This window comes from Trichoderma reesei, assembly GCF_000167675.1.
Source record: "Trichoderma reesei QM6a unplaced genomic scaffold TRIREscaffold_33, whole genome shotgun sequence".
NCBI lineage: Eukaryota > Fungi > Ascomycota > Sordariomycetes > Hypocreales > Hypocreaceae > Trichoderma > Trichoderma reesei.
In genome coordinates this window covers 55,571-82,762 of record NW_006711180.1, presented here as the reverse complement: position 1 = coordinate 82,762, position 27,192 = coordinate 55,571, and the positions used below count along the sequence as shown (strand labels likewise).

The 27,192-nt window shown below is 48.4% G+C and overlaps 9 protein-coding genes across 9 annotated transcripts; 4 read left to right on the top strand and 5 right to left on the bottom strand.

Moving 5' to 3' along the window:
- Positions 1–128: 128 nt before the first annotated feature.
- Positions 129–1,193, top strand: TRIREDRAFT_5889 (uncharacterized protein; the record flags this gene model as incomplete). Its single annotated transcript, XM_006969436.1, has 2 exons — positions 129–811; positions 884–1,193. 2 exons carry the CDS (start codon positions 129–131, stop codon positions 1,191–1,193), a joined length of 993 nt encoding a protein of 330 aa, XP_006969498.1.
- Positions 1,194–1,874: 681 nt separating this feature from the next.
- Positions 1,875–3,184, bottom strand: TRIREDRAFT_70108 (uncharacterized protein; the record flags this gene model as incomplete). Its single annotated transcript, XM_006969460.1, has 2 exons — positions 1,875–2,981; positions 3,041–3,184. 2 exons carry the CDS (start codon positions 3,182–3,184, stop codon positions 1,875–1,877), a joined length of 1,251 nt encoding a protein of 416 aa, XP_006969522.1.
- A 796-nt stretch (positions 3,185–3,980) lies between these two features.
- Positions 3,981–8,721, bottom strand: TRIREDRAFT_112134 (uncharacterized protein; the record flags this gene model as incomplete). Its single annotated transcript, XM_006969459.1, has 10 exons — positions 3,981–4,480; positions 4,536–5,998; positions 6,071–6,233; positions 6,290–6,317; positions 6,412–6,500; positions 6,711–6,862; positions 7,187–7,583; positions 7,649–7,664; positions 7,728–8,225; positions 8,293–8,721. 10 exons carry the CDS (start codon positions 8,719–8,721, stop codon positions 3,981–3,983), a joined length of 3,735 nt encoding a protein of 1,244 aa, XP_006969521.1.
- Positions 8,722–9,153: 432 nt separating this feature from the next.
- TRIREDRAFT_112133 (uncharacterized protein) lies at positions 9,154–10,127 on the bottom strand (the record flags this gene model as incomplete). The annotated part of the gene is made up of 5 exons (XM_006969458.1): positions 9,154–9,329; positions 9,406–9,509; positions 9,556–9,634; positions 9,702–9,857; positions 9,914–10,127. The coding sequence occupies 5 exons, from the start codon at positions 10,125–10,127 to the stop codon at positions 9,154–9,156; spliced, it is 729 nt and encodes a 242-aa protein (XP_006969520.1).
- Positions 10,128–11,963: 1,836 nt separating this feature from the next.
- Positions 11,964–12,479, top strand: TRIREDRAFT_42449 (uncharacterized protein; the record flags this gene model as incomplete). Its single annotated transcript, XM_006969447.1, has 1 exon — positions 11,964–12,479. A coding segment is annotated over one exon (516 nt), but the record flags the coding sequence as incomplete, so codon positions are not given.
- Positions 12,480–13,259: 780 nt separating this feature from the next.
- On the bottom strand, positions 13,260–14,564 carry TRIREDRAFT_112131 (uncharacterized protein; the record flags this gene model as incomplete). Its single annotated transcript, XM_006969457.1, has 3 exons — positions 13,260–13,645; positions 13,750–14,343; positions 14,438–14,564. The coding sequence occupies 3 exons, from the start codon at positions 14,562–14,564 to the stop codon at positions 13,260–13,262; spliced, it is 1,107 nt and encodes a 368-aa protein (XP_006969519.1).
- A 433-nt stretch (positions 14,565–14,997) lies between these two features.
- Positions 14,998–16,741, bottom strand: TRIREDRAFT_5888 (uncharacterized protein; the record flags this gene model as incomplete). Its single annotated transcript, XM_006969435.1, has 4 exons — positions 14,998–15,122; positions 15,197–15,563; positions 15,624–16,481; positions 16,556–16,741. 4 exons carry the CDS (start codon positions 16,739–16,741, stop codon positions 14,998–15,000), a joined length of 1,536 nt encoding a protein of 511 aa, XP_006969497.1.
- Positions 16,742–17,287: 546 nt separating this feature from the next.
- TRIREDRAFT_112129 (uncharacterized protein) lies at positions 17,288–18,092 on the top strand (the record flags this gene model as incomplete). Its single annotated transcript, XM_006969485.1, has 3 exons — positions 17,288–17,626; positions 17,809–17,851; positions 18,049–18,092. The coding sequence occupies 3 exons, from the start codon at positions 17,288–17,290 to the stop codon at positions 18,090–18,092; spliced, it is 426 nt and encodes a 141-aa protein (XP_006969547.1).
- A 6,654-nt stretch (positions 18,093–24,746) lies between these two features.
- Positions 24,747–26,698, top strand: TRIREDRAFT_112128 (Hypothetical protein; the record flags this gene model as incomplete). The annotated part of the gene is made up of 5 exons (XM_006969484.2): positions 24,747–25,418; positions 25,500–25,558; positions 25,644–25,935; positions 25,995–26,360; positions 26,426–26,698. 5 exons carry the CDS (start codon positions 24,747–24,749, stop codon positions 26,696–26,698), a joined length of 1,662 nt encoding a protein of 553 aa, XP_006969546.1.
- Between the last annotated feature and the right edge of the window lie 494 nt (positions 26,699–27,192).

Genomic DNA, 27,192 nt, shown 5'->3' with positions numbered 1-27,192 from the left:
TGAAAGACGCTGAATCGCACTGTTTTCCTTCTTTCTAGATACACATGCCAATTTCAGATATCTCTGGATCTTCGTGCCAAAGGGCGTCGTCTTTCTTCCAGCCCGACTTCATTCCCAAATACTCCACCATGCTCGGCAAAATTGCACTTGAAGAGTGCTGGACAATTCCAGAGGAGTTGGCGAATAATGATCCCGGCAAGTTTGTTGCAGCTGGAACTGGCTCTCGTCTGACAAATGAGCTGCTCGATATTCACGACTCGCGCCTCAAGCAAATGGATGAAAATGACGTGGATTTCATGATTCTCTCATTCAATTCACCCGGCTGCCAGGGCATTGCCGATAAGACCCAAGCCGAGGCTCAGGCGACGCTGGCAAACGACCGCATGGAAGCGGAGGTGATGAAGGCTCCAAATCGCTTTGCAGCGTTTGCCGCGCTGAGTATGCATGACCCGGCACAAGCGGCGGCAGAGCTTCGTCGATGCATGACGGACTTGAAGGGCTTCGTCGGGGTTCTGCTGAACGACTATCAGAGTTGCGGCGATGACGGTAACGGCATGCTCTACTATGATCAGCCGGAGTACGATGTATTCTGGCAAGCTGCAAACGACCTCGAAGCTCCTGTATACATGCATCCACGGCCTTCCAACAAGCTCATCCACAAGCTGATGTGGGACGGTCGCCCGTGGCTCGACTTTTCTGCACTGGGCTATGCTGATCGTCTCAACATGCATATCCTGGGAATCGTGACAAACGGTATTCTGGATCGATTTCCGAAGGTCAAGCTGATCTTTGGGCACATGGGCGAGCATATGTGAGTTTCCATCCTACCTAGTAACCCTTCCTTCCCTTATTCCATATAATCTTGTAGCTTACGTAGATACAGTCCGTATGACATCTACCGGATTGACCATAAGCTCGATCGCAGCCGCTTCCCCAACATGCCTATGAGGAAGGACAAGCTTGTGCGTGACTACTTTGGCGAACAGCTCTTCGTCACAACGTCTGGGCATTTTTCCACTCCCGCGCTGATGTGTGCAATGGGCGAGGTCGGGGTGCAGTCCATCATGTTTTCTATTGACTACCCTTTCGAGAGCATTCCGAATGCCTGCGGTACGTATGAAAGCTCTCGTCCGATGCATCCAGTGTTGTTTGACGAGGCCTCTAACAATGCGTCATTCAGCTTGGTGGGATGAACATGTCTCTGCCAGCGTCAATCAACACGACTACACCAACATGGGTCGAAACAATGTGCTTCGCATCATCCCAAGATTGAAAGAAGAGCCGCACAATCTCAGGACCATGACCCCGCGAGAGTGCCGAGTAGGAGGTCTGGCTGCGAAACAAGGAGAAGTCTGCTATGGTCTGTACAATAAATCCTGGAACAAGCGGGAGGTCAAGATTGTGCCTTCGTGATTACATGGTAGCCATAGAACTGAGGTTTGGAATAGCGATGGCCCATGATCATAGGACTTACACTTTGACATACTTGCTACAAGTCATCGCGAATGGGAATAGTCTCTTGTTCAAGCTTCACTGACGGTTGGAATAACTGGTGATTCCTCATAGGTATCAATGTCAAACTGCGATACTATCTGACAAACTATGTTAGGAAGCCGTTGCGCGGCGCAATGAGCCTTTCAGATACCTACAGATCCTGGTGGAAAGTCGGATTGCCCAGACGTTTCCGCCACCCTGCGCCATAATAGTAGAGGGGAATAAGCGGCAAGAAGAAGAAAAAGGTGATCATTGCCAACGTGATCCAAGCATCCTCAATGCCAATCTGGTTTGCAAAAGGAATGGCATAGAACCCGATAGTGAAGCTGTACACTTGTCGCCCGAAATTAATCAGGGAACCAAGCTCAGGAGATTGGGGCTTATAACACTAGAGGCACATACATAGTTAGCGCATAGCGAGAAAGGTGAAGCAGAAGATTGAGATAGCTGTCACTCGCCTCTGCTGTGTATGTGTAGACTCCAGTAGTCATGACCTGTAGCCCAAAACTGGCGATAGCAATTCCCATGGCAACTCCAATCCAATGCGTCCTGTTCTCGAGACAGACACCCTCAATGATGATACCCAAAGGCGTGAGCAGCACGGAGGGAATGATACCCAGCAGTCGGTCCTCGGGGCAACGCTCGCCACCGCGCTTCAGTGCTCGTCTTTCACTGATCCAATCGGATACGCCCCCAGCAAACAACTCCCCAATGATACTGCCAACCGTGATTGGAATACCCAACAGCAGGCCTGTTTGCTGGGGCTCAAAGTGGTATATCTGCCGGAAGAGATTTGCGCTGGTGATGATGAACAAGATGCTCCCATAGGCAAAGCACAGCGAGTAGCACCAGGTCGGCAACACGACGCTTGGATACATCATCATCTGGAATGGTCGGAAGAAGTCGATGGCGCGCACTCGACGCGTGGGATGCGCGCGTCTCTTCATGAGCATGTTGGACATCCATGACTGAGACGGACGCGCCACAGCCGCAGGCGTACGCGAGTAGAGCGTTTCCGGAACGGTCAATATGAAGATGACGAGTACACCGCCCGTGATAATGGACGGGACGTAGAAGCACCAGTGCCAGCTCAGGTTCTTCTCGATGTACCCGCCGATAAGTGGTGCGATATGCCCACCAGTCAAGAAGCTGATGGTGTAGATGCCCATGTAAAAACCTCTCTCGTGGGCAAAGTACATGTCGCAGACAGTCGCACTTCCTAGGCCAAGCGGCACGCCTCCAAAGAAACCATTGAGACAGCGCAGAGCGATGAGAGTCCCGTAGTTCTTGGCCGCACCCGAAGAGCCGCACATTGCGACGGCGACGGCGACAGTTCCAATATAGACTGGGCGGCGACCATATACGTTGGCGATGGGATTCCAGAAGATAGCGGACATGCCGGCGAGTAGGATGAAGGTGCTTGTCACATACGCGGTCGTCACCAGATCTTTGTGCAGAAAAAGTGAGAGAGGCACAAAAGCCGGGGTCTGCATTGCGGCAACATGTTAATGGAGCTCAAGATTCGATCGATTAAAAGAGCACGCACAATCAAAGATGCACTGAACAAGGCAAGGAACGAGAAGAGCGAGACCTCAGCGAGGACCATCAGCTTCAACCAGCGATTCCAGTTGAGAGGATCCTTCGGGTCGTTTGACGGCTGCGGCGACAAAGGCAGACCGCGAGGGTCCATCTTCACCGGATCACGGCTCTCTTCATCGTGCTTCACAGTGCCGCTGTTCTGTGATCGATCCTCAGCAGCGGATGCTTCCGCCTTGTCCGACATTATTGTTGCTTGTTAAAGTTGGCGATTTGGCGTTTATCACTAATTATGCGAAAGAAAATGGGATGAGTGAGAGAAGCATGTACGTCAAGAAATTATCCGGCTATTCATCATGGCGATGAGGTTTGAATGTCTTCCGGTTCCGAGACCGATCATTGTGCGACGTTGCTGGTCGTGGTATTTATCGAATGTAGGCCTCGAGATGAGTCCCGGGATGGTGGTAGTGGTAGCGGACGGCTTATCGGGGGGAGTTTAGAGTCATCCCCCACACCAGTTCCAAACGCCACAAAATCTACGGCAAGATGTGCAGAGAATGAAATTGCGGAGGTCATCATATATACTTTAAATGCTATAGTTCGTCGGCTAGCGGACGCTGGACTGTGGGGTAGGAATGTCACCAAACAGGAGAGCTCACCACAGCCAGCATGGAGCATGATGCTCAGTTTGGTGTTATTGTTCGGTCCAGGGAGCGGAAGATCACCTTGGGACGTGAATACCGTAATTTGGCGCAATGCTTGAGCCTGTCCACGTATTGTGATAAAGTTTGAAGAACGATTTTACGGACGACAGTAGATTTCCAAGGGTTCTAGCGATGAACCGGCAGCTGGATAGCTGCAACTCGGCACCTACAGCGACACTATCCGTGTGCATGCCTGGTCTTCTAAAGTATGAGATAATCTTGTTAATGATCCGAGGACGAACAGATTCACCCCCCCGGAATCCCGTTTAGGGCCGGTGGAGTTTGCATCAACGACCCAGCCCCCGGATTGTCAACGCCCCATGACCACGTGGACGAGCCTAGGCTAGAATGAAGCTCCAGCTGAGAGCCCAAATCCATTGTCAGATCTTGGGTGGTGTCCCAAAGAGACCACAAGTCAACTACGCCGTCTTCCATCTCTTCGCCTGCGCCTATTGTTGGGCAGTTGCCGTACATCGAGGATTCTGCGGTCCCTCGGTTGCTTCCTGTCATAGCGGTGGGAGGTGTACTGCAACGGTCCAGGGACCTTCGTCTGTCTTCTGGCATTGTCCTATCCAGTAGCCCGAGCAACTGCTGCAAGAATGCATAAGCTCTCTGTGCGCAGAGATGGTTGACCGACATTTGTCGAATCATGTTCACGGCCTGGTCGAGGTGCAGCAATGCGCTCCGGTCGTCCTGGAAAGCAGGATCCACAACATGCGAGACAATAATGAGAATAGAAGTGAACACTATGCCCTGGTGTCAGCAGATATTCCTCCAGGGGAGATTGAGGTCTCGACACACAATAGTACAAGTTGAACCAGCTTGGTCCCATTGCATTCTTGGTCCGCTCATGTCGTTCAGCCACCAACCGAACCGTCTCTTCCGCAGTGCTCACACATATTTGCCGGCTTCGTTGTAGTATGCTTGTCCGTAGTCGCCCTCCCTCCCATCCCTTTACGGCCGGGGTTGCAGTTGATGATGGAACTGAGGAGAGTGCGCTTAGGCCGGATACTAGTGACTGTCTGTGAATCAAAATGCACACCATATTGGCTCGCAGCGCCAAGATAAGTGCTGCCTCGTCGCCTCGTAGACCAGCTTCGCGGATCTGTAGCCTGTTGGGTACCTCGGCATGCCAGCTCTCAAATTCTTCGTCCAGCCTAACGAGGTCTGCCAACGCTGGCTGGTCACCTAGCACTGTTGTTGATTCGAGAATGCGGTATAGTTTCGAGACCTGTAGGAAAAATGACATGCTTGAGGTAGTGTGAACGGAGGGAAACAGTAGCCGATTCGGTCGAATGCAATCGTCGTCCAAGTCCTCTGGAAGGGGAGTTGAGAATGTCGCCGTCGAGGTAGCAGCAGGCCGGCCGTATATCATGCTGAGTAATTTGTCGAGGCCAAAACATGCATACCATACACGCTTACGAACTTCTTGCTCTATACAGTCGTACTGTCCTGGATCCGGCGACCGATGTAGTTCCAGATCATAAGCGATGCGGATGGCTAGGCCTAACACCGTCCAGCATTCATCGCTGTAGCTAGAGCTCTGCAGATATCGCGCACCGAGAAGGAGGGCCTGAACTTTCTCAATCTTCCAATCGCACAAGATATTGGGCTGCATTAGCTGCATGGCGGTGTTGTAGTATTTGCGAGACATGGTGTCGGAATCACCGTGTCTTTGTCGACTATGAGCCGCGGCCAACGCACATATCATGTTGAGAATAGCCAGAATGTACACATGATGACTGTTGCTAGAGGAGATCCTGGTACTGAGAATCTGTTCGAACTCGGCCATGATGGAGGGCACATGGAAGATGGGAGTCAGCTCATGGTGGAAGTCGAAGTAGATCTGGAGATATTCTCGGGCATTGACAGGCGGGGAAAAGAGGTTCTCAGAGCCCCGAATGTCCACTGAATAGTCTCGAGGGGACGAAAAAGACTGAGAATCGAGCTTGACGGATGGATTATTCATGGCATTGAGTATCAGCTGTGTGAAAGACTCGCCGGCTTTCCCGCTGAGGAAGATGTCCGGAGTTGTTGGAAGAACATTGGGACGCAGATGCTGGTTGTGAGCGAATGACCATGCGGATGGCCGTGTAGACCGCTGTATGGGTGGCATTCTCGTTGCCTCGCTCTGGCTTGTTGACGGTACAGGAGAGATGGTCTGGACTGTTGGCTGCGGCTGCTGCTGGTTTTGGTGATACTTGTTCGCGTCCCTTTGAACATCTTCAAAATTGCGCACGCGGCGTTCCAGCGATCGGATATATCTATAGAGATAGCATGGGTTAGTCCACACGGTGAAGGATCATTCGATGAGAGGATGGAGTCTCTAGTCGTACATCTGGGCCGATTTGGTCATGCCACGAAGCATCTCATCAGACGCTTGCGCCGGCACAATGTGGTCGCATTTTGTCTTGCGCTGTCGGCAACTGCGGCATGCCACTGTCGCTCGGCGCCGTTTCCTGGGGCCTTCCTTGTGATCAGAGGCAGAGCTGGTCTGCCCTGTAGATTGCGCCAGCGAAGGGCTATGGCTTTCCATCTTATGGAAGAGAACTCACGAGTAGACTCGCATCTGGGGGATCTCATCTGCGTTGCGGTGAATTTAGGGATGAAAGACGTCGTTACCCAGATCCGTCTCCAATTGAGGTGTCCATCTGTAAAACGCAGCGACTCCTCATACCGTGCCAGCCCGCACGGCGAACGGAGCCGGTGCACGCTGGCAGAGATGACCCAAGAAGATTTGTATTGGTTCATGGAACAAACGAGCACCTGGAGGGCGAGGGTCAGTGGCTTACGGGAATTTAGCGGCTCCATGCTTCATCCTCTCTGGCAACGGCATAATCAAGGCGCTCCGTAATGTGGCCCCGGACAAGCCACCCCCAGTTGGATGGAATCATCGATCTGGGGTGCATATTATCCGGAGAAGAACGGGGCTTGTGTCGTCGGGTATGGTACATGTATTGATGCCTAGGTGCCTACCTATGTCAGGATTTACGCCTTGGCGAAGCCACCACCACTCCTCGCGCTGAACTTGGCGTCGGCAGGCTCGATTCGGGGAGAGCTGCCTAACCATGGCCACAGTGTATAGCTGGGTTTTCCGTGGCCTCCCATAAGCAGCGGGGTCTTCCAGCCTACCTCTTGTTAGGTGAGTACGCGTTGCTCCTCATCATGGGTAGAGGGCTTCGAACCGGTGGTCCAGTCACTAGTGTCATGAGCAGCAAACGCCACAGCGGGGAGATTACAAGACCAGTCGCGAAGAATTCAACCCCCCCTATCTTGCACGAGCTTAGGAACAAGCAAGACTTTACTGGTAGAACTCTCCGAATCGAGCTAAATGATTGTTTTTACCACTATGGGTACAACGGAAACATGGAATGAAATCGTCAGTACACCCATTCTCTCGCCGCAGCTTGTTGTACTTCGTCTCCGCGATACTCTAGTCTTGCCCTACTAACACTGCACGCTCCGTCACCGAGTGTATCTTGCTACGGCCAGTATCTCTACAGTTCTCGCGGGCTTCTTGATCCATTAGACGCAGCTTCTTTGCTTCATATTCAGCCTCAATGTCTCCAGCCCAGATCCACTGCATGCGGTCCTTCAGACTGTCTCGCACAAGCGGGAGACAGTCCTCATAGGCTTTGCCCTTCATTTCTGGTGTCTGCATTTCGTACACTTGCCCGGCTTGTCGAGCTGTTGCCTGGGCTTTTTGGGCACGGGGAAGGCGAACGTCTTGATACAGCTGCATCCACTTGTCAAGCGTTTGAGTCTCTCTCTCTGGAGGCGCAGACAAGTAGTCAGCTATGGCTCGGCCCAGAATGTAGCCATCTTCAATGGCTTGACCAGCGCCAGCTCCTATAGCATGTTAGTAGGTGGCTTCAGGATGCCCTTGACTACGACTTCTTCTTGTGTGTCCTCACCTTGATGTGGCAGCATCTAGAAACCGTGAAGGCATTAGCAGAGATATAAAGTAACTTTGCGGGTGAACCGGAGACGTACCGCGTGCGCTGCATCTCCCATCAAGACTATTTTGCCGTTTCCGTAAACCCATTGATCGAGTAGCTCCCGGTCATTCAGAATCCACTTGGACGGATTCTCATTCATAAAAGAGATAGTCTTGCGGACAGTGGCGTCGAATTCCTCGAATTCCTTCTGGACCTCGCTTCGGTGGCCAGTGGCCGTCCAACTTTCCTTGGTACGATCATCATCGGAGTAGACAAAGGCGACAATGTTGAGAATCGTGTTTCTGCTGATGGGAAACGCCAGGAAGTGTTTGTCGGGCCCCAGCCAGCTAACCGAGTACGATGGGAACGGCCACCAGGATTCAAGGTCCTTGATGGGGACCAGCCCCCGGTAGCACATGCGGCCGCTGTACTTGGGGTTGTCGGAGCGAAACTGGGAGCGGATAACGGAATGGATCCCGTCACATCCAACAACCAAATCCGCCGTCGTGGTCGTGCCATCGGCGAAACAGAGCTCTACGAAGTTCCCTTGGTCCTGAGCTAGTACATGAATCAATGCTTCTTTATGCAGAACGTTGAGAAGGAGCAAAATGGCATCTTACCTTGAGCTCGACGCACCTCTTGTTGACATGCAGAGTGGCTGCATTTCGCTTCTTCACGTGGTCAAACAAGAGAGCCAAAAATTCTGCTCGGTGGACGGGACTTTGTCTAATTTCTTGTCGGTCATCAACCGGGACAGTAACAATCTCGCTACCTGTGTCGTAACGGCGAAACGAGATCCAGATGCCATTGCGGTGGCCAGAAATCTTGTTGAGGTCTTCCCCCAAGCCGATGCGGTGGAGGAGCTTGGCTGCATTCACTCCTATGCCCAAGCCAGCACCAATTTCCTTGTATTCCGGCGCTTGTTCGTACACATCTATCACCACACTGCCGTCCTTGGGACAGTGATGGTGGATCGAGAGCGCAGCACAAAGGCCGCCAATGCCACCACCAACGATGGCGATGTGGAATGGTAGCTTTTGGCTCGGCATGTTTGATGTAATGAAGATTGTTTTGTAAGGTCGATTAGTATCGAATCACGTTTTCCCTCTCTCTGTCTCAGCATTATTTATTCCGTAGCACCTTGCCCGGCAAGATCAAGCCCAAGTATTAGAGATGTCCGACAGCACTGAAAGAGAGCTAGTAGTGGCCCTCACACCACTACACACATCGTTGCCAATTCTCCCCCTGTATGCTGACGGGTCCATGCGGGTAAGCTGCTTAACTCCCCGGGCGATGTTTCAATCTTCTCCCCGCAGTTCCGTGCGGAGAATGCCAAAAAGAGTCGCCACTGGAAGTCGCCCGGGCCGTCGCTGCGGCTAAACGGACTACAAGTGTTCCCCCGTCGTTTTTTCCCCCCGTGGGGGCCGGCGAAAGGGTGACTCACGCAAGTGGTCCGGAGATGCCTGTCTGCAGCACCAAGCCTATTCCAGCTTGAAAGGGTCAATGGAAAATGGTTTCCTCGTATTTGCGAGCCAATGGCGGAGTTCGTCAAAGTTGCGGCAGGTGTGCAATTGGATGGAGTCGCTGTAATAGTAGGAACTGTTCTTGTCCGGTCGATAGGGAATCAAGGTGAGATCGCCATGGCATTGGACAGATTCTCGAAGAACGTCAAGACAGTGATCTAACAATCAGTATCTATGGGCATTGCTCTGCTCTGTAGCTCATGGTCATACCAGTATGGATCCGAAGAGGAGGTAGACCCTTTGGGTAGTAGAAATCTGCATCAATAACTTTCCTCAGATGGTTGATGCAATGCAGCAAGTGAAATGTATCCAGTCTGCAGTCTGTCAGTATTATGCAGCTCACCCTGGAGTATGACTCACTGCACAAAGTCAAGATACTCGTCAGCTTTGTCACCAAATGCATCCCGCTTTTCCTTGACAGTCAGGTTGAACCATCTCTCTCCAATAGTGTTAGCAAAAGCTATTTCAACAAGCTAAATCGGCCCAGCAACATCCACAACGCTTACTTTCCAGCACGTTGTTCCATGCCTTGTCGATTTCATGGTACGAAGTCCCGACGTAGGGTCGAGTGCTTGCGCCTCCTGTGATCTTGAATGAACCTTCGGACAGCACTATGCCTCCAAATTGGACTTGATGATATTGAATACTAGACACAGCCGGCTCTATCAAATTTGCGTCAGTACTACATATAGCATTGTGTTTCACGAGGTAATCATACTAAAGTCAGTACTTGAGGAGGTCAAGTGTGATCCACTGCCGCAATGGCCTCCGGATCTTTGCTGCAACAGAAATGATAGGACCAAGCATATGGCCAGCAAGACGGCAGAGCAAGATGGCCAAAAGATTGAACAAGACGGTTTGCGTGAACGTGAAGCTTCACTCTTCCCTTCGTCTTGAAGCGGCTCATAAGACGCGTGAGAAGAGAATAGCATGGCGAAGGGATGGTAAAAGAAGTGAGTGGGCGGAGAAAGATAACGTGGGTGGTTAGTGGGTGGTTTGTAGGTGTATATGTGAGTGAATGAAACCCCCAGAGTGACAGGAGACACAACAGTCGGTTCATCTGACCACTCTTGGAACACAGCAGTGACGATTTGAATTATTCTCCCGGGACTGCAATGTTGAGAAAACGAGTTTACGACATGTGGTCACCGGGTACAGCACAATGTGTGGATGTGCACTGCTCGTAAAGCGAGTACCTAGAGAGATTTGGGGGTCTATACATGTTCTGAGTGGTCCTAATAGTTGAACAAGGTATCAAGGGAGTGATTTGCTCGCGATAGCGCATTCTGCGGCAGAATTCGCGAACGAAATAGGAAACTGCAGAATGCTTGCCTCGTCAGCTTACTGGGCGTTTGCAAATTGGGGCCTTGTTTCGTTCCTTATTCACGGAAAAACAATTCGAGCAACTGCTAGACTCTCTACCCCGCATTAACAACAAGTTTCTCCTCGTTACAGACTGTATAGGTATGCATGTCTATCTTGTTTTCCTTTGCATATCACCTCGTAAATGCGTCCTGCCAAGACTACTCACCATGTCCCACTATCCTGTGTGTGCCTCCATATCTGTCAAGAACAACGCCATGAGGCACTCCAGCTAGTGTGAGATATTAGTAGAGGCTTATAAAATCAAGATAAAAATAATCAGGGGGTATAATTGGTGGAATCACTCTGCTCGAAAGAACAAACAGACTGGGCAAGAGCGAAGAATATCAGTATTGCCTTGAATGACTTTCATGTAGTGGGCCCTTACACAGACTTGAATTATAAGTATCATCCATCGGCTTGCGTATGGATGGGAGGTTTATCACCAAGCTATTCGAAAACTATTCTTGTTTCCTGTCCCCTTTACACGATTAGAAGCCTCCAGGACTCCTAACGAAATTCGATTCGCAAAAACACCAAGATGAAGAACCTCCTTACTCTTACCATTACATTAGCTTTGGCTTTCACTGCTGTTGCCGCTCCTGGCCACACTGTTGAGCGTGACGGAAAGATCTTCGACAAGCGGCAGTGCGCGTGTGTGGCTGGCCAGCAATGCTGTACTTCTGGAGATGCGACTCTGTGCTTCCCTGGCTGCTAAGGTACGCTCGTCCAAATGAGTATGGGCCATGCTCTGATGTTGACATGACTTTCTGAGCAATAGTGTCCCCTGGTCTAAATTAGGCGTCTTCACACAGAATTGGGGGAGGGGACACAAAGTCTTTCACTCTAAAAGCCTAGAATATATGAATAGTGTTTACTATGAAAAATGCCTTCTTATATTGCACTTGAGTGGATGACCTTGTTCCTATCTATAGATGAAGGTAAAGAGTCCGTGATAGCGATGAACTGTCGCTGGCGAGCTACTGCTGTTTCTACAACGTGTTTACACAGAATACGCTTTCGCCGCGAGTCTACGAACCTCGAACCCTCGAGTGCCAACAGTGGGTCACTATAAGTGGAAACATCAGGCATTCCCTTTGCGGTGACAAGCTTCGAAAGAGCAGCGGGGGGGACAGAAATAGCAGAATAATTACGGGTGTAGTAAAGTTGCTGCAGCTCTTGATCGGCATGACTTAGAAGTAAAGCTCGGAGTCGGAGTCGGAGTCGGAGTCGGGGTCGATTTGATCTAACCACATAGAGTCGAAAAGCGGCCTGCGATAGGGGGTGGAATGTGGCACAGCCAGAGCAATGTACTGTTGAAAGAAATAGTATATAGCATAGCAGACAATCTCTTTCTGTGACGTGGAACAGTGCTATCAATGGCCAACATGACTGGTTCTTCTAACATTCTTTTGAAACTCAAGCGAAGCGTTATTCGTCGCTATCGCAAAGCCGATGCGGAAGCTATAGTTGCAGCTGCAAATTCACATCTCGTCTCGAAATACATGACAGCGACGTTCCCAAGTCCCTACACGCTGGAAGATGCTGTTAATTGGATCGACATTGCGGATCGAGAAGGAAGCCTCTTTTTCGCCATATGCACGCTCGACAGTGATATCGTCATAGGTGGTTGTGGCTTTCAGCATCTCACGGGCGAACAATCCCGCACCAAGCTTCTCGGATATTGGTTATCACCCAAATATTGGGGCCATGGCATCATGACGGAAGTCGTTTCATCTCTTAGTTGTTGGGCATTTGAGCAACTCCCCACGCTTCTGAGGTTAGAGGCAACTGTGATTGAAGAGAATAGAGGGAGCATAAAGGTGCTGGAGAGAGCTGGATATCTTCACGAGGGAACAAGACGCATGGCGGTGTGCAAAGGCGGGCAAGTATATAATAATGTGATACGAGGACTGATACGAGATCAGTGGAGCAAAATTAGGGTAGAGAAGACGGATGGGATTGCTTGTCAGACATAAAAGAAACCGTATTGCTTTGTTATGAAAGCCATCTGAAAGTGTCTATTTCTTTCAAGTCATCAAGACAAGCAGCTGCCTCATCTTTGGTCTGCTCATGCTTCGAGTTTGCCGCTGCCTCATGAAACAATTCAGGTGAATTGTCTAGTACCAGATCCAAGGCCTTCGCAATGGTATCTTTCACCCTGTAGCAACGACGAACATATGGAACCTTCGATATCAGCCATTCCACGAAACCCACAAGCAAGCTCAACTGTTCTATGATGTTAGAACGTGATGCTACGAGGCAGCCAACGTCATGCCATTGCAGGAGACATTCACAGAGAACAACTGCTGCTGGGACAGCGTATTCCATGATGAACCACTCATGGTCCCCTTCCATGCCAACTAAGATATCGTTATGAGTCCAGAATCTGACGGTGACCGACAAAATGTCCAGGCTTCTCTGAATCAGGTTATCTGAAGGGAGGCTTGGCTGAGCTTTGTGTAGCATTTTTTCGATAAGTAAAAGATTTTGAAGGTGTTCTAGCTTTATGAAGAGCTTTGTGTATAGAACCTGGGGCATGTTACCCCTGAAGCCTTTGTCTCCGCTAGACAGTCGCAGCTGACTTGGTAGGTGGTTGTAGATGTTGACTTCCTTGTATCTCAAGTTCCTAGAGATGAGTATATTCTGTTAGCCCTTGAAATCAAGCCGAGATATTACGGCGTACTCAATTAGGGAAACCCTTACGCCAGTTCCAGCAGGAGGTTTTGCCTCTTGTTCAAGGCTATTGCCAGAAGTTCTTCTCGAATATGCGCTATCAGCCCTCTTGCTCGAAGGCTTGTTGTCGCGTACATCTCGCCATCCGTGTTCCATCCTTGGTCATCAATCCTCAATAAGTCAACATCTGGCTTCTGGCTAGCTTCAAAGTGTACGAGAACGGTGTTCGATATGTCCAATGGCAAAGCCGTAGTACCTCGGCTCGAAGCCAACAGTGGCGGCCTTCCAGCAGAGACGGAAGCTGCCTTATCCAGGACATATATTGCCGCGAACAATCGACGCTCCGACTGTTTCGATATGCAGCAACTTCGTATGGATGTAACGGGCAGAGTATCCAGTCCGATGGCGCAAGCTAATGTGACAGTTTCTGTGTGAAGGCGCCAAAAGCTTTCATCTAAAGGGTGACTGGTCAGCCTAAATGTCTGCAGTAGAGCCGGACGGAATCTCGAGACTCACGACCAGTACCATGCAAGATTGATGAAACGATACTTGTTCGGTATATGAGATAGACCAATAACACATTATGCGCTCTGTTCCCCCGGCAGAATCGGATGCAGCTCTCCATTATGTTCAGAAACCTCAGAGCCAGAATATGCGGCCGATATTGATCAATATCTTCCTTGTTCTGCAAGGCAGCAAGCGCCCAGCTACTGAATAGCAGGCCAACCGTTTCCCATCTTAGGCTTGTCCCGGAAAGAAGTGTATACCAGTCCTCTGCTGAGTCCACCTGGGTGTGAGGAACTCTTTGCGCGGTATTGGAAAAGATGATAGACGCAAGCTCGGTGAACCGCTCTCTCCCACCATCACACCCGAACGCAGCAGCAAAAGTACTTCTCAACTCAGTCAGCAGCCATGTCGTTTCCAACGGTATCCATCCGTCAAACGGGTTAATATGAGGCTTTGCTAGGATGCATTCGGCTTCGGGGCTTGGAAGACTGTCCAGGATATCTAGAGCTATGTCTAAGTCCTCGTTGCTCACAGCTGGAAACGCGTGCACGTGAGATTCTCTTGCAGTCTCATAGGTCTCGTCGACGCGTGCGAAGCATCGATCTATTTTCGTGATGTTCAACGCTGAGGAGCTGTGTGTTGATTCCATGTCTTGCCAATCACTCGCCAGAATGGGGGAAGCTCCCGCGAGACACACTTGCAGCGTATTGAGGTCGGCGCTCGCGCCATTGCCGGGTTGGGACGTCGTGGTTGGGTTGACCGTCACGGCCCGGCCGATGTATCTGCACTGTTGTTGTATCCGACTCCTTTGGCAGCGTCGACATGCTGGAAGAGCACGATCGCACGCGTATTTCCGCTGACGGCATGGTTCGCACGCAACCGGGCGACCATTCTTAGTCCGAGGCAAATTCGTGCCCATTGTGCCCAGATCCATTGACGGAGGATGGTAAGAAATTGCGCAATGGATGAAGAAATTACGAAGAAATAGTAAGAAAGGAGAGCACGTGATACATAGTGAGTTTGACTAGGGGTATGTATTGGCAATTGGTGTAGCGGATGATATACGGAAGATCAAGTTGAGTCGCACCGCATTTCGTGTAATAACGTCAAAAAGAAGAGGCCCCTAACCCATGGTAGCAGCCACGCGGTCTCATACACGACTCTACCAGAGCCATATCATCACCCGTGACCGTAACAGTTGCAGAGCCTGACCGTCCCGCATTCAAGCTTTGGCCGCGCAATTGACACGCATGTGTGTTACGGTTCGCCATTGATGATTGAGTCCAGCATCTCCGCCGTCGCAATCAACTCCTCGTCTTGGTGTCGGTACCCTATAATTTGGACCGCGATCGGAAGGCCCTCGTATCGCTCGGGTCCTGTATCTGTAGGCCAAAAACAATCTGTATCAGTTTCGACGGTTGAAGCAATTAAATGGTCATCACAATTGTGTACATACACAGTTGATAGAGCTCCGTGTCATTTGGCCCATATTTCGCTCTGCCAGGATCATCCATCAAGTCTGAAGCTGCCACCACATCGACGGGGATCACGACCGCTGGATAGTCAAGATAGCTCCATAACCCAGTATACGTGGCGCTAGTCCAAGTATCCCAAGGCAGAGCAGTATGGGGAGCTGCGGGCATCAGAATCGCATCCAGCTGGTTCTCGAGGAAGAGTCGAAGATACGTCCTTGTAGCTTCAGCTCGGCGTACGTTCAGAGCAAAAAAGCTCTCAAGGGTCGACGCCGGTTTCGACAAGAGGCCAATCGCTGCCAACGATGGTACCAATGGCTCGCTTGTTCGGCTGAACTGTTCGAGGTAGTGCTGTGCGAAGCCCATGTCAGAAGCTACCAAATAAAGAGAGAAAGTAAGTGATTGTCTTACCTCGCTTCCGGATAGAGTGAAATAACTGAGAAGATCTTCGTAATGGTCTTGGACATTCGGTAAAGTCAACGGAACAATCTCGACCTGCTCGCTCATGCGAAGCAGATCGCCTGCCTTCTTCAAACCCCTCCTTACCGGTGGAACCGGAGTGTAAACACCATCATCTTCAACTAGACCAATGCGCAGTCTCTCCTTACGCTTTACATTCTTCCATGGTAGTGATACGACGTTGCTGTCATATCGCCATGTCCCTGCCTGCATGACTGTCCTGAGAAAGAGGGCGCAATCTCGGAGCGTGGTTGCCAACGGCCCCACGGTCGAACGTACCCCATCTGTCCCAGGTACTGTCAGTTCACGCGTACCGCCATGAGGAACGAGTCCTACACTCGGTCTCATCCCATAAGTTCCGTTACAGACGCACGGGACACGAATGCTTCCAGATATATCGGTACCGATCCCAAGAATACTTCCTCTAAGGGCAAGTAGTGCACCCTCACCACCAGTGCTACCACCCGCCGTGAAAGAGACGTTTCGCGGATTGAGTGTCCTGCCAAAGACATGGTTGTCACTGTCTCCGGTCATGACGGATTGCGGAACATTGGTCTTGCAGTAAAGGATGGCGCCAAGGTCGAGAAGCATCGCAGCAATAGCACTATGTTCCCCCGCCGGCTCATTGACATAACAAGCTAAGCCAGTCGACGTATCATGTCCCTTGACTGCAAAAGTATCCTTGAGCGACACGGGCAAGCCGAAGAGCGGTGGAAGTAACTCGGTGTTCACACAAGCGAGTCGTTGTCTATCGAGCTGGCGAGCACGTTCAATGGCTTCGTCGAAGAATATTTCCGTCAGACAGTTCACCTGTGAGAATGCATGCATGTATACTTGTCAGCCATCTGTTTTCTATGTGACACTACCTGAGTCGCGCAACTTACCAACTGCTGAGCAACAGCCGCCCGCTTACAGAAAGCTATGGTTACCTGTTCAACGGACCAAGCACCAGCTTTGAGACCCTCCAGAAGGCTCGTTGCGTCATGCTGGGATGTGACTTCGAGCTCGATATCGGACAATAGGCCACAGACGAGTGGTACATCCAAAAGGTTGATGCCTTCAAACTTCATCGGGTTGATTGACCACTCTTCGGGAATTGCTTCACTTCTCTGCAGCCTCTTTGCATGTGAAATAGCTCGATAGTCTTTGCGACGCATCTCTGACATTGTGTCGTATACGTGAATGCTGAGTAGCCGTTGAAAATGTTGATGAAAAGGGATAACAGAAGTGTTCAAAGTCACATTCAAGTCTCCTCGGCACAGTCTATATATGCTTCCAGCTGCAGCCAAGAGGAACACTCCGTGCAGTCCTTTCATGCCTCTTCATCACATTTCTTCCTATAATTCGAAATCATGTCTACACTCAAAATACCCCGGTTCCGGTTCCCAATTTCTTAGCATCATGCTTCCAGTCTTAGTATGACAGCAGATCATCAAATCTCCGGTCAACCTTCCGGCGGACAAATGTGGAACAATTTGCAGCGAATCAGAAGCATCACTCTGAGGTGGGGGGGGATTGTTGGGGGCTCGTACATCATGCTTCATTTCCACTCAACATCCAGACTGAAAACACTCACAACGTTCACACTATCTTGAGCCAAGCAGATGGCGACCACCATGCGCAAACGGCACACCTCTAGGACTGCTTGTGATCGGTGCTACAAGCTCAAAGAACGATGTGATCGCTCAGCTACTGGCGTTTCCTGCACGAGATGCGATCGATTAACGCTCGTTTGTTCGATCAATCGCCCCGTTCGGCCAGCTGGCCGCAGACCGAAGCAATCGGCCAGATTGATCGCCGAAGATGCATCACCCGGTTCCAATGCAACCGGCAAACTGAAGAAGCCGCACATGCCTATCGATGACTGGGTTACTGATGGACTGAACATCGACTCGCAAGAGAAAGAGCTGCTGAGGCTTCTTCTGAGCCAACCCAAGAACTTCGGGCATCATCTCGTAAGTCCCAGCTTCCAAGACGCGGAACATCGGTCGCTCGCAGGTCTTCTACCCACCTCCATACCATTCCTCAAAGACGCTTTTTTGGCCTACGCGTGGGCACTCCAGTTGGATCAGTCAGATAAGGCAGCAGACTTGGAAAAGTTGAATGCTTGCTATCGCTGTACTTCATCAGCCATCAGGATTTTGCGCTTGTTGCATGCCACCAATGCACGGGAGGCGACAGTATGTCTCACGCTTGGAACTGTCCTGGTTCTCTCAGCGTACTCCTTGGCTGGGCTCGGCGTAGCCGAGATCTGTCAGCACTGCCTGAGCACTACAGCGGCATTCACATCTGCAGCGACATTATGTGATCCGGAAGCGGTCTCGCAGTATAGCTTTCTTGTCCTGATGGACACCGCCGATTGCTTGGTTCACTGCAGGAAGCCTACACAGAGGTTTCCACTCGGAGAAACACCAATTGTGAGCCATCATCTCGGGTTCTGCTTAACACTATTACCCTACTACTACGACCTCTGTGTTATTAGCCACTCCATGGCAAATAACATTGACGTGGCGTGCTTGATGCAGCTTCACAAGAAGCTCGATGGAATACGAACTGCAGTGGAGGGCTGGAGGCCGCCGCTGATATGCAACGTCTCTCGACGATACGAAACAGTGGACGTGGTCAACCTGCTGGCGCAAGCAAAGGTATACCGGCTGGCGGCACTACTGGTGGCCCATCGGCTACGATGCCCGTTCGGCCACCAAGATGGCCAAGCGAGCATCTGGTCAAACGAAATTTTTATTGAAAATAGGGGCACCAATATAGGAAGTACCAGTACAATATGTGGCAAGGGTTAACCGTCTGTAGAACATAAGTAGGAGCCGCGCTCCCATCTAGGAAGAGGGACAACAAGCAAGCCAATTTAATATACATTTTAACAGGTTATAAGCCCGGCTTCTGCCGAAATTGCTGAGAAACGATAAGTACTAATACTTTAAGGGGCTAATAGACTAATCTTGCTAGTCCTGCTGTATCTTAAGGATACGCTGCTGTATAACTAAAAGATAATAGGAGAAGACTAACCAGCTATCCCAGATAGGCTAAGATCCATCTGTCAACTAAGACAGATAAGATTGCTATCCTTAGACGACCTAATTGCAGGACCAGCGCCCCCTGCTGGCTGGGAGACTTAGGAGTCCTAGGGAAGTGGGCAAATCTATAAGGATAAAGACAGCCTGGACTTAGCAAGACAGGCAACCCCTAGCCTAATAAATGAGGACTTTAAAGATAACAAGATAATGATAATTCTATCTCCTCCCAGCAACACTAACATTTACAGTTGCGAAGTCCATACTCCACTACTATAGACTAGACCAACACGAAATATAGCTTAATAAAGAAGCAATCTTAGGGAAATAATTATCGCTAGAGAGGTAACAGAACCTGAGATTAAACCTATTAGCGTTAACGCCCTAAGCCTACACTCTTTACTATCCTTAGAAAAACAAGAGGACTACCTGGTCTAGGAACATTAGCTTAAGCTGGTTATTAACCTTATTAGGGGAGACGACCTGCTGACCACCTATAACACTAAAGAAAAAGTCCTAGAGTCTTAGCTTAGCGCCTGGAAAAGCAAGTAATGATAATGCGTTAGCATCTTAAAGACAATACTGTTAATCTCGCTAAGCGAGATGATAAGTAAAGAAAATACAGTGCAAAAGGTGTTTTAATAAGCTAAGGAGGAATTCTAGGAGTCTGGCCTCGGAGCTTTATAAACGGCGTATAAGGAGTAGGAGGACTGCAACTTTAATCTAGAGTCAGATTTAGTCTGAGAGTTTGCTTAATGAATCAAGACTGTCTAGGAGAAGTTCCTCTAAGCCAGAAGCTAGCATAAGCTCTTAAATAGCCACCTGATCCTTAAGTTTGTTAATAGCCTAAGCGAATAGTACCTTGTCTAGTGCACTAACTTCTGGTCCAGCCACAGTGTTAAGACATTCCTAATACTAGATAGCGTTATCAGGAGCGCTAAAGCTAAAGAGGTTAGATAGAAAAGCGGTGTGATAATGCAGACGCAGGCCTTGCTAATACGGAAGTGATCCGCGCTAATAGATAATAAGGACTCTGTAATAGTAAGGGTGCTGAGATGCACACACTGCAGCAAGACTTGCTATATAAAAAAGGGGTGCTGGGACTTGCATCTAGAGAAAAAGAGGCGCTAGGAAGACCGCAGAGGCAGGCAAGGTCGTCCTTACATAAACGCTAAGCAAGCGAACAGGGAAAACCAAGCCCTTCTGTCTAAGAACGAAGCGACAGAGACCGACCACTTTGTGACGTTCTGAAAATGTCGCCTCACTGCAGTCTTAGTGCTGTATGGATATTAGACTCAGGCTGCAGTTAACATGCAACGTCATAACAAGACTAATTTGTCCTGGGTTCTCTTAAGCCGCATAGAGGTTTCCTTAGTGGAATAGGCAACTCTAAGATTCCAGTGGACGGCGTTAGCACAGTTATCTAGAAATGCATAAATAAAAATCTATCCATCACCCTCACGCTTACTAAAGTTCTCTTTATGCTAACCCTAGGTCTTAACCTAGTTTCTATCGCCCAGCTTCTTAACCTAGGGGGGAAGATACAGATAGCTTAAGACTGCTAGATAATTAGAAAGGATAATGTGGAGATAATAGCAAGGCATTTTGGAAATCTGTTTATCCTCTAAACCGACTCTTTTCTAACATAAGCCCTAGTCTCCTATAGTATTAAGGCCAAGTCCCTTCTTATCCCAGTCCTCATGTCCTATGCCGTTAACCCTTAGTTGCAGCTATAGCATAATTAAATAGGCCACTTAAGTAGAAGCAACTTTGACAGGCTGAAAAACCTAGTTGACAGGATAAACGCTGCATAAGAATACTATCTCTGTAAACCATGCCTTTAAGGAAGGATAAGAGAAAAACCCTATTATGGACAGCTATAACAGGGAGACTATGTAAGAGATATTATCCACGTTAATATATATGGTCCTTTTCATATTACTAGTTATAATAAGGAGAGATACTAGATTACGCTGGTAAATGGATACAGCAGATTTAGTAGGAGTAAGGCGATAAAGGATAGGCAAGGTGCCTAGGAGTTTATCTAGTACTTTATGCAGGTCCTAGAGAAGAGAGAGCCCTAAGGACGCCGCTGCCGTATAATCTACCTAGACGGTGTAAAGGAATTTAATAGTTGCGAATTTAACCTGTAGGCTGCCTAGCGCAGCACCAATCTCAAGAGTTCCCCTACAGAATAATATTAGTTAAATAGAGTTGCCGAGAATTTTAATATCATAATATGTAATAAATTGCTGCCTATAATAATAGGGGGAAGCATTTTAAAGCAGTACTGATTAGAAATTCTAGAAATAGTTAACTACCTACATAATTGAAGTCCCCATAGAGCACTTAAGAAAACGCCGTTTAAATATGTTTATAGGCAACAACTAAATGTCTCTAATATTTAAATAGTAGGTACAGCAGTATAGCATCTAATCCCGCAAGCTTAATAGAAGAAGCTTAACAATAAAGGCATTAAATGCACCCTCCTTAGCTTCGTCAGGAACACAGTCTATTAACTGCTTACGCTAAAAGGCAGGGTGATCAGCTTGTTAAATGTTTACTTTAAATCCGATGCTGTTACAGCACTAACAATAACTATTAGCATGCAGTCTATAAGTACTTAGATAGACAACTAGACAGATACAGCAAGGGGAAAGCAATACAGAAAGACAAGTTTAGTACAATCTATAATTAAAGTACTACCGCTACAACCACCGTTAATGGAGCAGCGAGTCGATTCTAAGCAAGTGCGCATACAAGATTTCAACTTAAGAGATATGCTCTTAGAAGATGCTATTCCAGGTCACCTAGAACTGCGCTATCCACTGAGAAACCAGGTCTCCTTATATAACGTTCTTGCCCTCGCCGCCTCTGCAGAGTCCTTACTAGAAGACATTAAGCCTGCCACATATAGAGAAGCTAAATGAAGTTTCTTCTAAGATAAGTGGCGTGGCAGAATAGAAGAAGAAGTGCAAGCTTTACAAGACAACCACACCTAGGATCTTATAGATCCTAACCTAAATATAAATATCTTATGCAGGAAATAGGTATATAAGCTAAAGCGTGGACCTAATAACTAAGTTATTAGATATAAAGCTCGGTGGGTTGTTAGAGGATTTAAACAGATCGCTGGAATTGACTACATTAAAACATTTACATCTGTAGTTAAGCCAATAACATATAAGGCGCTGTTTGCAATTGCAGCTGCACTAGACCTTAAGATAGAGCAGATGGATGTTAAGACTGCATTTCTATATAGAAATATAGAAGAAGCTATATACGTTAAGCAACCTACAGGTTTTAGTGACGGTATAGGGAAAATCTGCAAACTAAGAAAGGCGCTATACGGTTTAAAACAAGCCCTTAGAGTTTAGTATAAGACGCTTACAGATTTCCTTCTTACCCTTAGTTTCTATGCAGTAATAGCAGACAGCGGGTTATATATAAAAGAAGGCATCTTTATTACTATCTATATGGATAATCTGCTAATTATGGGGGAAAATAAGGCGAAGATTGCAGACCTAAAAAATGCTCTTTACTAGCGTTTTTCTATAACAGATCTTGGAAAGTGTTACTACTACCTGGGAATTTAAATCCGGCGTAACAGAACGGCATGGACAATTATACTTAATCAGCAAGGCTATATCTAGAAAATCCTCTATTAATATGACATGATAGATTATGCACTAACTCTAACCCTAATGGTAAAGAGATAACTGCAGAAGGCTGAAGACAGATATCTAAGTTAACTAGAGGAACGGAAGGAATACTAGTTAATAGTAGGGTCACTAATGTATCTGATATTAGGAACACAACCAGACCTTGCCTATACAGTCTTAGTTATCAGCAGGTACTCTAGTAACCCTAATAACACATATAGGCAAGCTGTTAAATACATCCTTAGATACATCTAGGGAACTAAGGATTTATGCCTTATCTTCTAAGGAGACCTGCAACTGCTATATGGCTATAGTGATTCTGACTGGGCTGGTGATCTAGATACCTGCAGATCGACTTCTGGATATGTGTTTAACGTTAGAAGTGGAAAAATCAGCTGGTTATTAAAAAGGCAGGCAATGACCGCCTTATTAAGTTGTAAAGCTGAATATATAGCCTAGACTAACGTAATAAAGGAAGCTATCTGGCTGCAGAGGCTCTTTATAGAATTGCAGGACGATCTTTAGGGGGAACGCAATACAGAGTCGTTAATATTAACGCCTGAGAAATCTCTAAACGCAGTTATTATCTACTGTAATAACCAGGGAGCCATTACTCTAGTAAAGAATCCCATAAATCACAAAGGCTTAAAGCACATTAAGACCTAATAATATTTCGTTTGCGAGAAAGTTGAGACTGGAGAGGTGGCACTGGAATATATCCCTATAGACAAGATGGTAGCAGATGGGTTAACTAAGCCTCTAGGCAAAGACTGATTCCTAAAGTTCTGTAAAGCCCTAGGCCTGAGGAGGATTACTAATATAGAAGCTGTTAAGAATGTTGCTTAACACTCAGTCTAGTGAGAGTAGGTTCTAGGCAGTTACCCCTACTATAAAGGCATAGAAGCAGTGGGAGCAACACTCCAGCTTCCTATGTCGTTGAGTGGGAGTGTTAAAAATAGGGGCACTAATATAGGAAGTACTAGTATAATATGTGGCAAGGGTTAACCGTCTGTAGAATATAAGTAGGAGCCGCGCTCCCATCTAGGAAGAGGGACAATAAGCAAGCCAATTTGACATACATTTTAATAATTTTGAAAGAACTTGAGCTTGCTGAGTGGGCAACGAAACAGCCTTGTCGCTGTGTAACATTGCCTTACCTCGTTGCGGCAGTCGAGGTTCAGGATTTCGGCTCCCGGATCCAGGCACTGGAGAATGTTGATAAGTTTGTGGATCACTTCATGCCGTCGGTTCAGAGAGCGGCGAAACAATTCCTTTCGCGGATTTGGCTTCAGCGGGATAACAACGTAACGCGTTATTGGTTTCAATCGTTGTCAAAACCTTGTCCGGTTCTTGAATCCTTAGAACTGTAGCCCTTGTTTTTGTAGCAGTATTCGCGGCCATTGGCACCTGACACCAAGACATGCGTATATTTTGTATCTTAGATGCGTACTGACAGGGATCTTTAAAGGCCCGAGGCTGAATGATGAGGGGCAACTGTGACCATGCATTGCGGGTAGTATCTGCTATCGGGGCTCCGTTCGGCTGGAGTTACGAGATCAGTACCTATTAATCCATTCAGCCTCTACGGTTGCACATAGAACTCTTCGAGATGCGAAATGGACGGCCACCGTTCCTTGTACGTACAACGGCCGTTGATCTAGTGGATCCGCACGCAAGTCATACATGGTATTGGCGGACTACTTGCTGCAATATTGCTAGCCAGACACTCGTAAGGATTCTCGAGTTGCCGAGGCGGTGGTTGGTTAAGCTCTTCGTATCCCGTACATGCACACGCGGCCCGAACAGGCTCGGAGACCGGGGTATACGCATTCCTATAAGCTTGACAATACGAAACATAACCTGGATGTAAGCTTAATGACACGAGGCTGCAGGCATCTTAGTGTGCCAAGGAGGTAAAAATGTCCTGTTGCGTTACGCGTCCATGTTGGCTGAGTCAAGGAGCATTGGGGGTCAGAGAGACTGTTCTCCTGCCACATGGAGTTGTGAGAGTTTTGTATTGAACAGACTGGCCAATGGCAAATTTTCTATTACGCTGTACAAAGGAAGGACTGGCAGAGCCCCCACGTCCCAATTGCACATTGAGCCTACGAGTGATTCACGATGCTCCTCAGGAAACTGTTGAGATGATGCCGCAATCCAGATTCACTCAGGTGCTGACTGCGCGGAGTAATCACCATGCAGAAGTCCGCAAAGTAGCGGTGGTAGAGCCGAGCTGGGTACGTAGATAGCAATGGGGTCATATGAAGCTATGGGATCTGTTGGGTATATATGTCTATATCAAGTTGGACGGACCTCACAAACCTTACTAGATAGCCCAATCAATACTCCTCTGACGTTACAACCTCGTGCCCGGCATTTGCACCATGGCTTGGAGCCGTGCTATTACATATGCGGCCTTGAGCAGTCTTTTATTTCGACCCGCAAATGCCGAACGCGTCTGGCCAGACCCAAAAGTCGATGAACTTGAGAAGCTTCTATATGAGCAAGAGAATCCTTTCGATGGCCCCGGTGGTCTCGCATCCTTTGTTGACGGATGCAGTGGCCCAGCTGAGCGCGCTCTTGGTATAGGCCGCAGCTTTGGTGCAGAATGGATTCGAAATGCCTATCACGACATGTCAACAGCGGATGTCGTTGCTGGAACTGGTGGGCTGGATGCCTCGATCGTCTTTGAGATGGATCGCCCGGAAAACATTGGTGACGCGTTCCAAGAGACACTCAACATCTTCAAGGGCAATTACAACAAAAGAGTGTCGATGTCTGATTTATTTGCGTTGGCCACGGTGATGGCAGTTGGTGGGTGTTCTGATGGGAAAGTCATTGTTCCATTGAAGGGAGGCCGGGTGGACGCAGCTGGCCCGGGTCCGTCTGGTGTCCCAGAACCTCAACAAGATCTTCCGACACATAGTGCAAGTTTTGCGAAACAAGGTTTCGACACTTCTGAGATGATTGCCCTTGTCGCTTGCGGGCATACGGTCGGAGGTGTTCATGGCGTCGACTTCCCAGAAATTGTCCCAAACCCTACTCCAACGGATGGTGTTCGTATACCTATTTCTATGGCTGATAACTCCCCCATGCACTCCTGCCACCCAGTCCACTAACTTGCAGTATGTACATAGTCAAAGAACGATAACACCGTTACCTTTGATTCAACAACAGACTATTTCGACAACGTTGTGTGAGCCTCACTCTGGAATTCTCCATTCTGCATTCTCTGTCTCCTAACATACAATGTACCTTACTAACGGGAAAACTTATTTCAGTGCCAAAGAATTCATAGCCAACGTCTCTCAGAACCCGCTTGCATTTGGCCAAAACGAAACAACGCGGTCGGACTTTCGTATCTTCAACGCAGACGGCGGCAATATGATCTCCCAAATGGCAACGTCAAATGACTTTTTCCTTGATACATGCAACACCATGTTCGAGAGCATGATAAACACGGTGCCAGGCAATGTCAAATTGACAGACATCAATCCTCTCGATGTCAAGCCAAGAAAATTGACTGTTACTGTTAACGACGATGAAACACTATCAGTAACTGGAGTGATTCGGGTAAGCTTTCCTACACTCATAATGCTTCAATGATATACTAAAGAACAGGAACTATACAGGTTGTCGATAACCTCATCAATGGCAACGGAACTCGGATAATTGTACACTTGTCGTCCCGTTCTGGTGACCCATTGCCGGGAGTAGAGGCAACCACATCTAGAGGGCAAACGGGAGGCTGTTCATACCCGAATTGCGGTCCAAGTTTCACATATTACACCTTTGACTCGAAAATTCCATCTGAGCACGGCATATCATCCTTTACTGTCGAAATCGTAGACAGTCAGGCCGGCACAAACTCCATCCACGGCAATGGTGGCGCCGGCTTTCCTCTACCCGACGATGTCTTGCCAATGTTTTCCCTCTCAAGTCAAGGTGCAATGACTATCGATGGTATTAGCCAGATGCAGCTTAACCTGACTGCAGCAGTATGTTGAGCCTGCTCGCCGCGTACCTGACTTGGAATGCGTTCACATTGCTAACCAGATCCCAGGTTCTCAATGCGGAGAGATTCACAAACGTCTCTCTGGTAGTTCCTCAGCCCTCCAACAAAAGCGCCCCAATCAGCCCATGGACGCAAGAAGAAGTCCCCATGCAGCCTTTGAGTAAGGTTGACGGGACCAACTACACGCTTTATACGGGCATATGGCAGAGCAGTGGCCCGACTTCAGCGGCCTCTACACATCCATTCGATATCGTTGCCATGGGGCCACATGGAACAGTCTCAAGCCTATTCAACTCTTGGGACGACATTCCCAGGCATTAACAACAATCACCCGTGTCGAAACCTCCTTGCACAAACCGTGGACGAGGAGGTCGGGCCTGTTGCGTTCGTCGTGTAAGACACGGCAGGCGAACTTTTGTGATCTTCGCTATAGGATCCCTCCTAGCCTAGAGAGTTATACTTTGCAATCTATAAGCAACGCAAATATCATTGCTTATGTCATTGTGAATGTTGTTATTCTCATAATGGACATCACAAGGGTCATGCAGTTTGATCTGGAATTGTAGACGGTCACAATTTAGCCACCCGATTCTTTAAGACAACAATAACCGCGTCCGAGATCACAGTAGCTCCAATAGCATAGAATTCCAGCTTCATTGTAGTTCGCCTTGCTTCATCGTGACTTGATCGGATTAGATACCCTGTATTACCACATCGCCAACATTCACCACCGCCTCTGAGATAAAAAGAATATAATTTATCAATGCCCAAGAAACCGATGTTGATGAGTATGGGCTCGTAGGAAGGCGAGATAC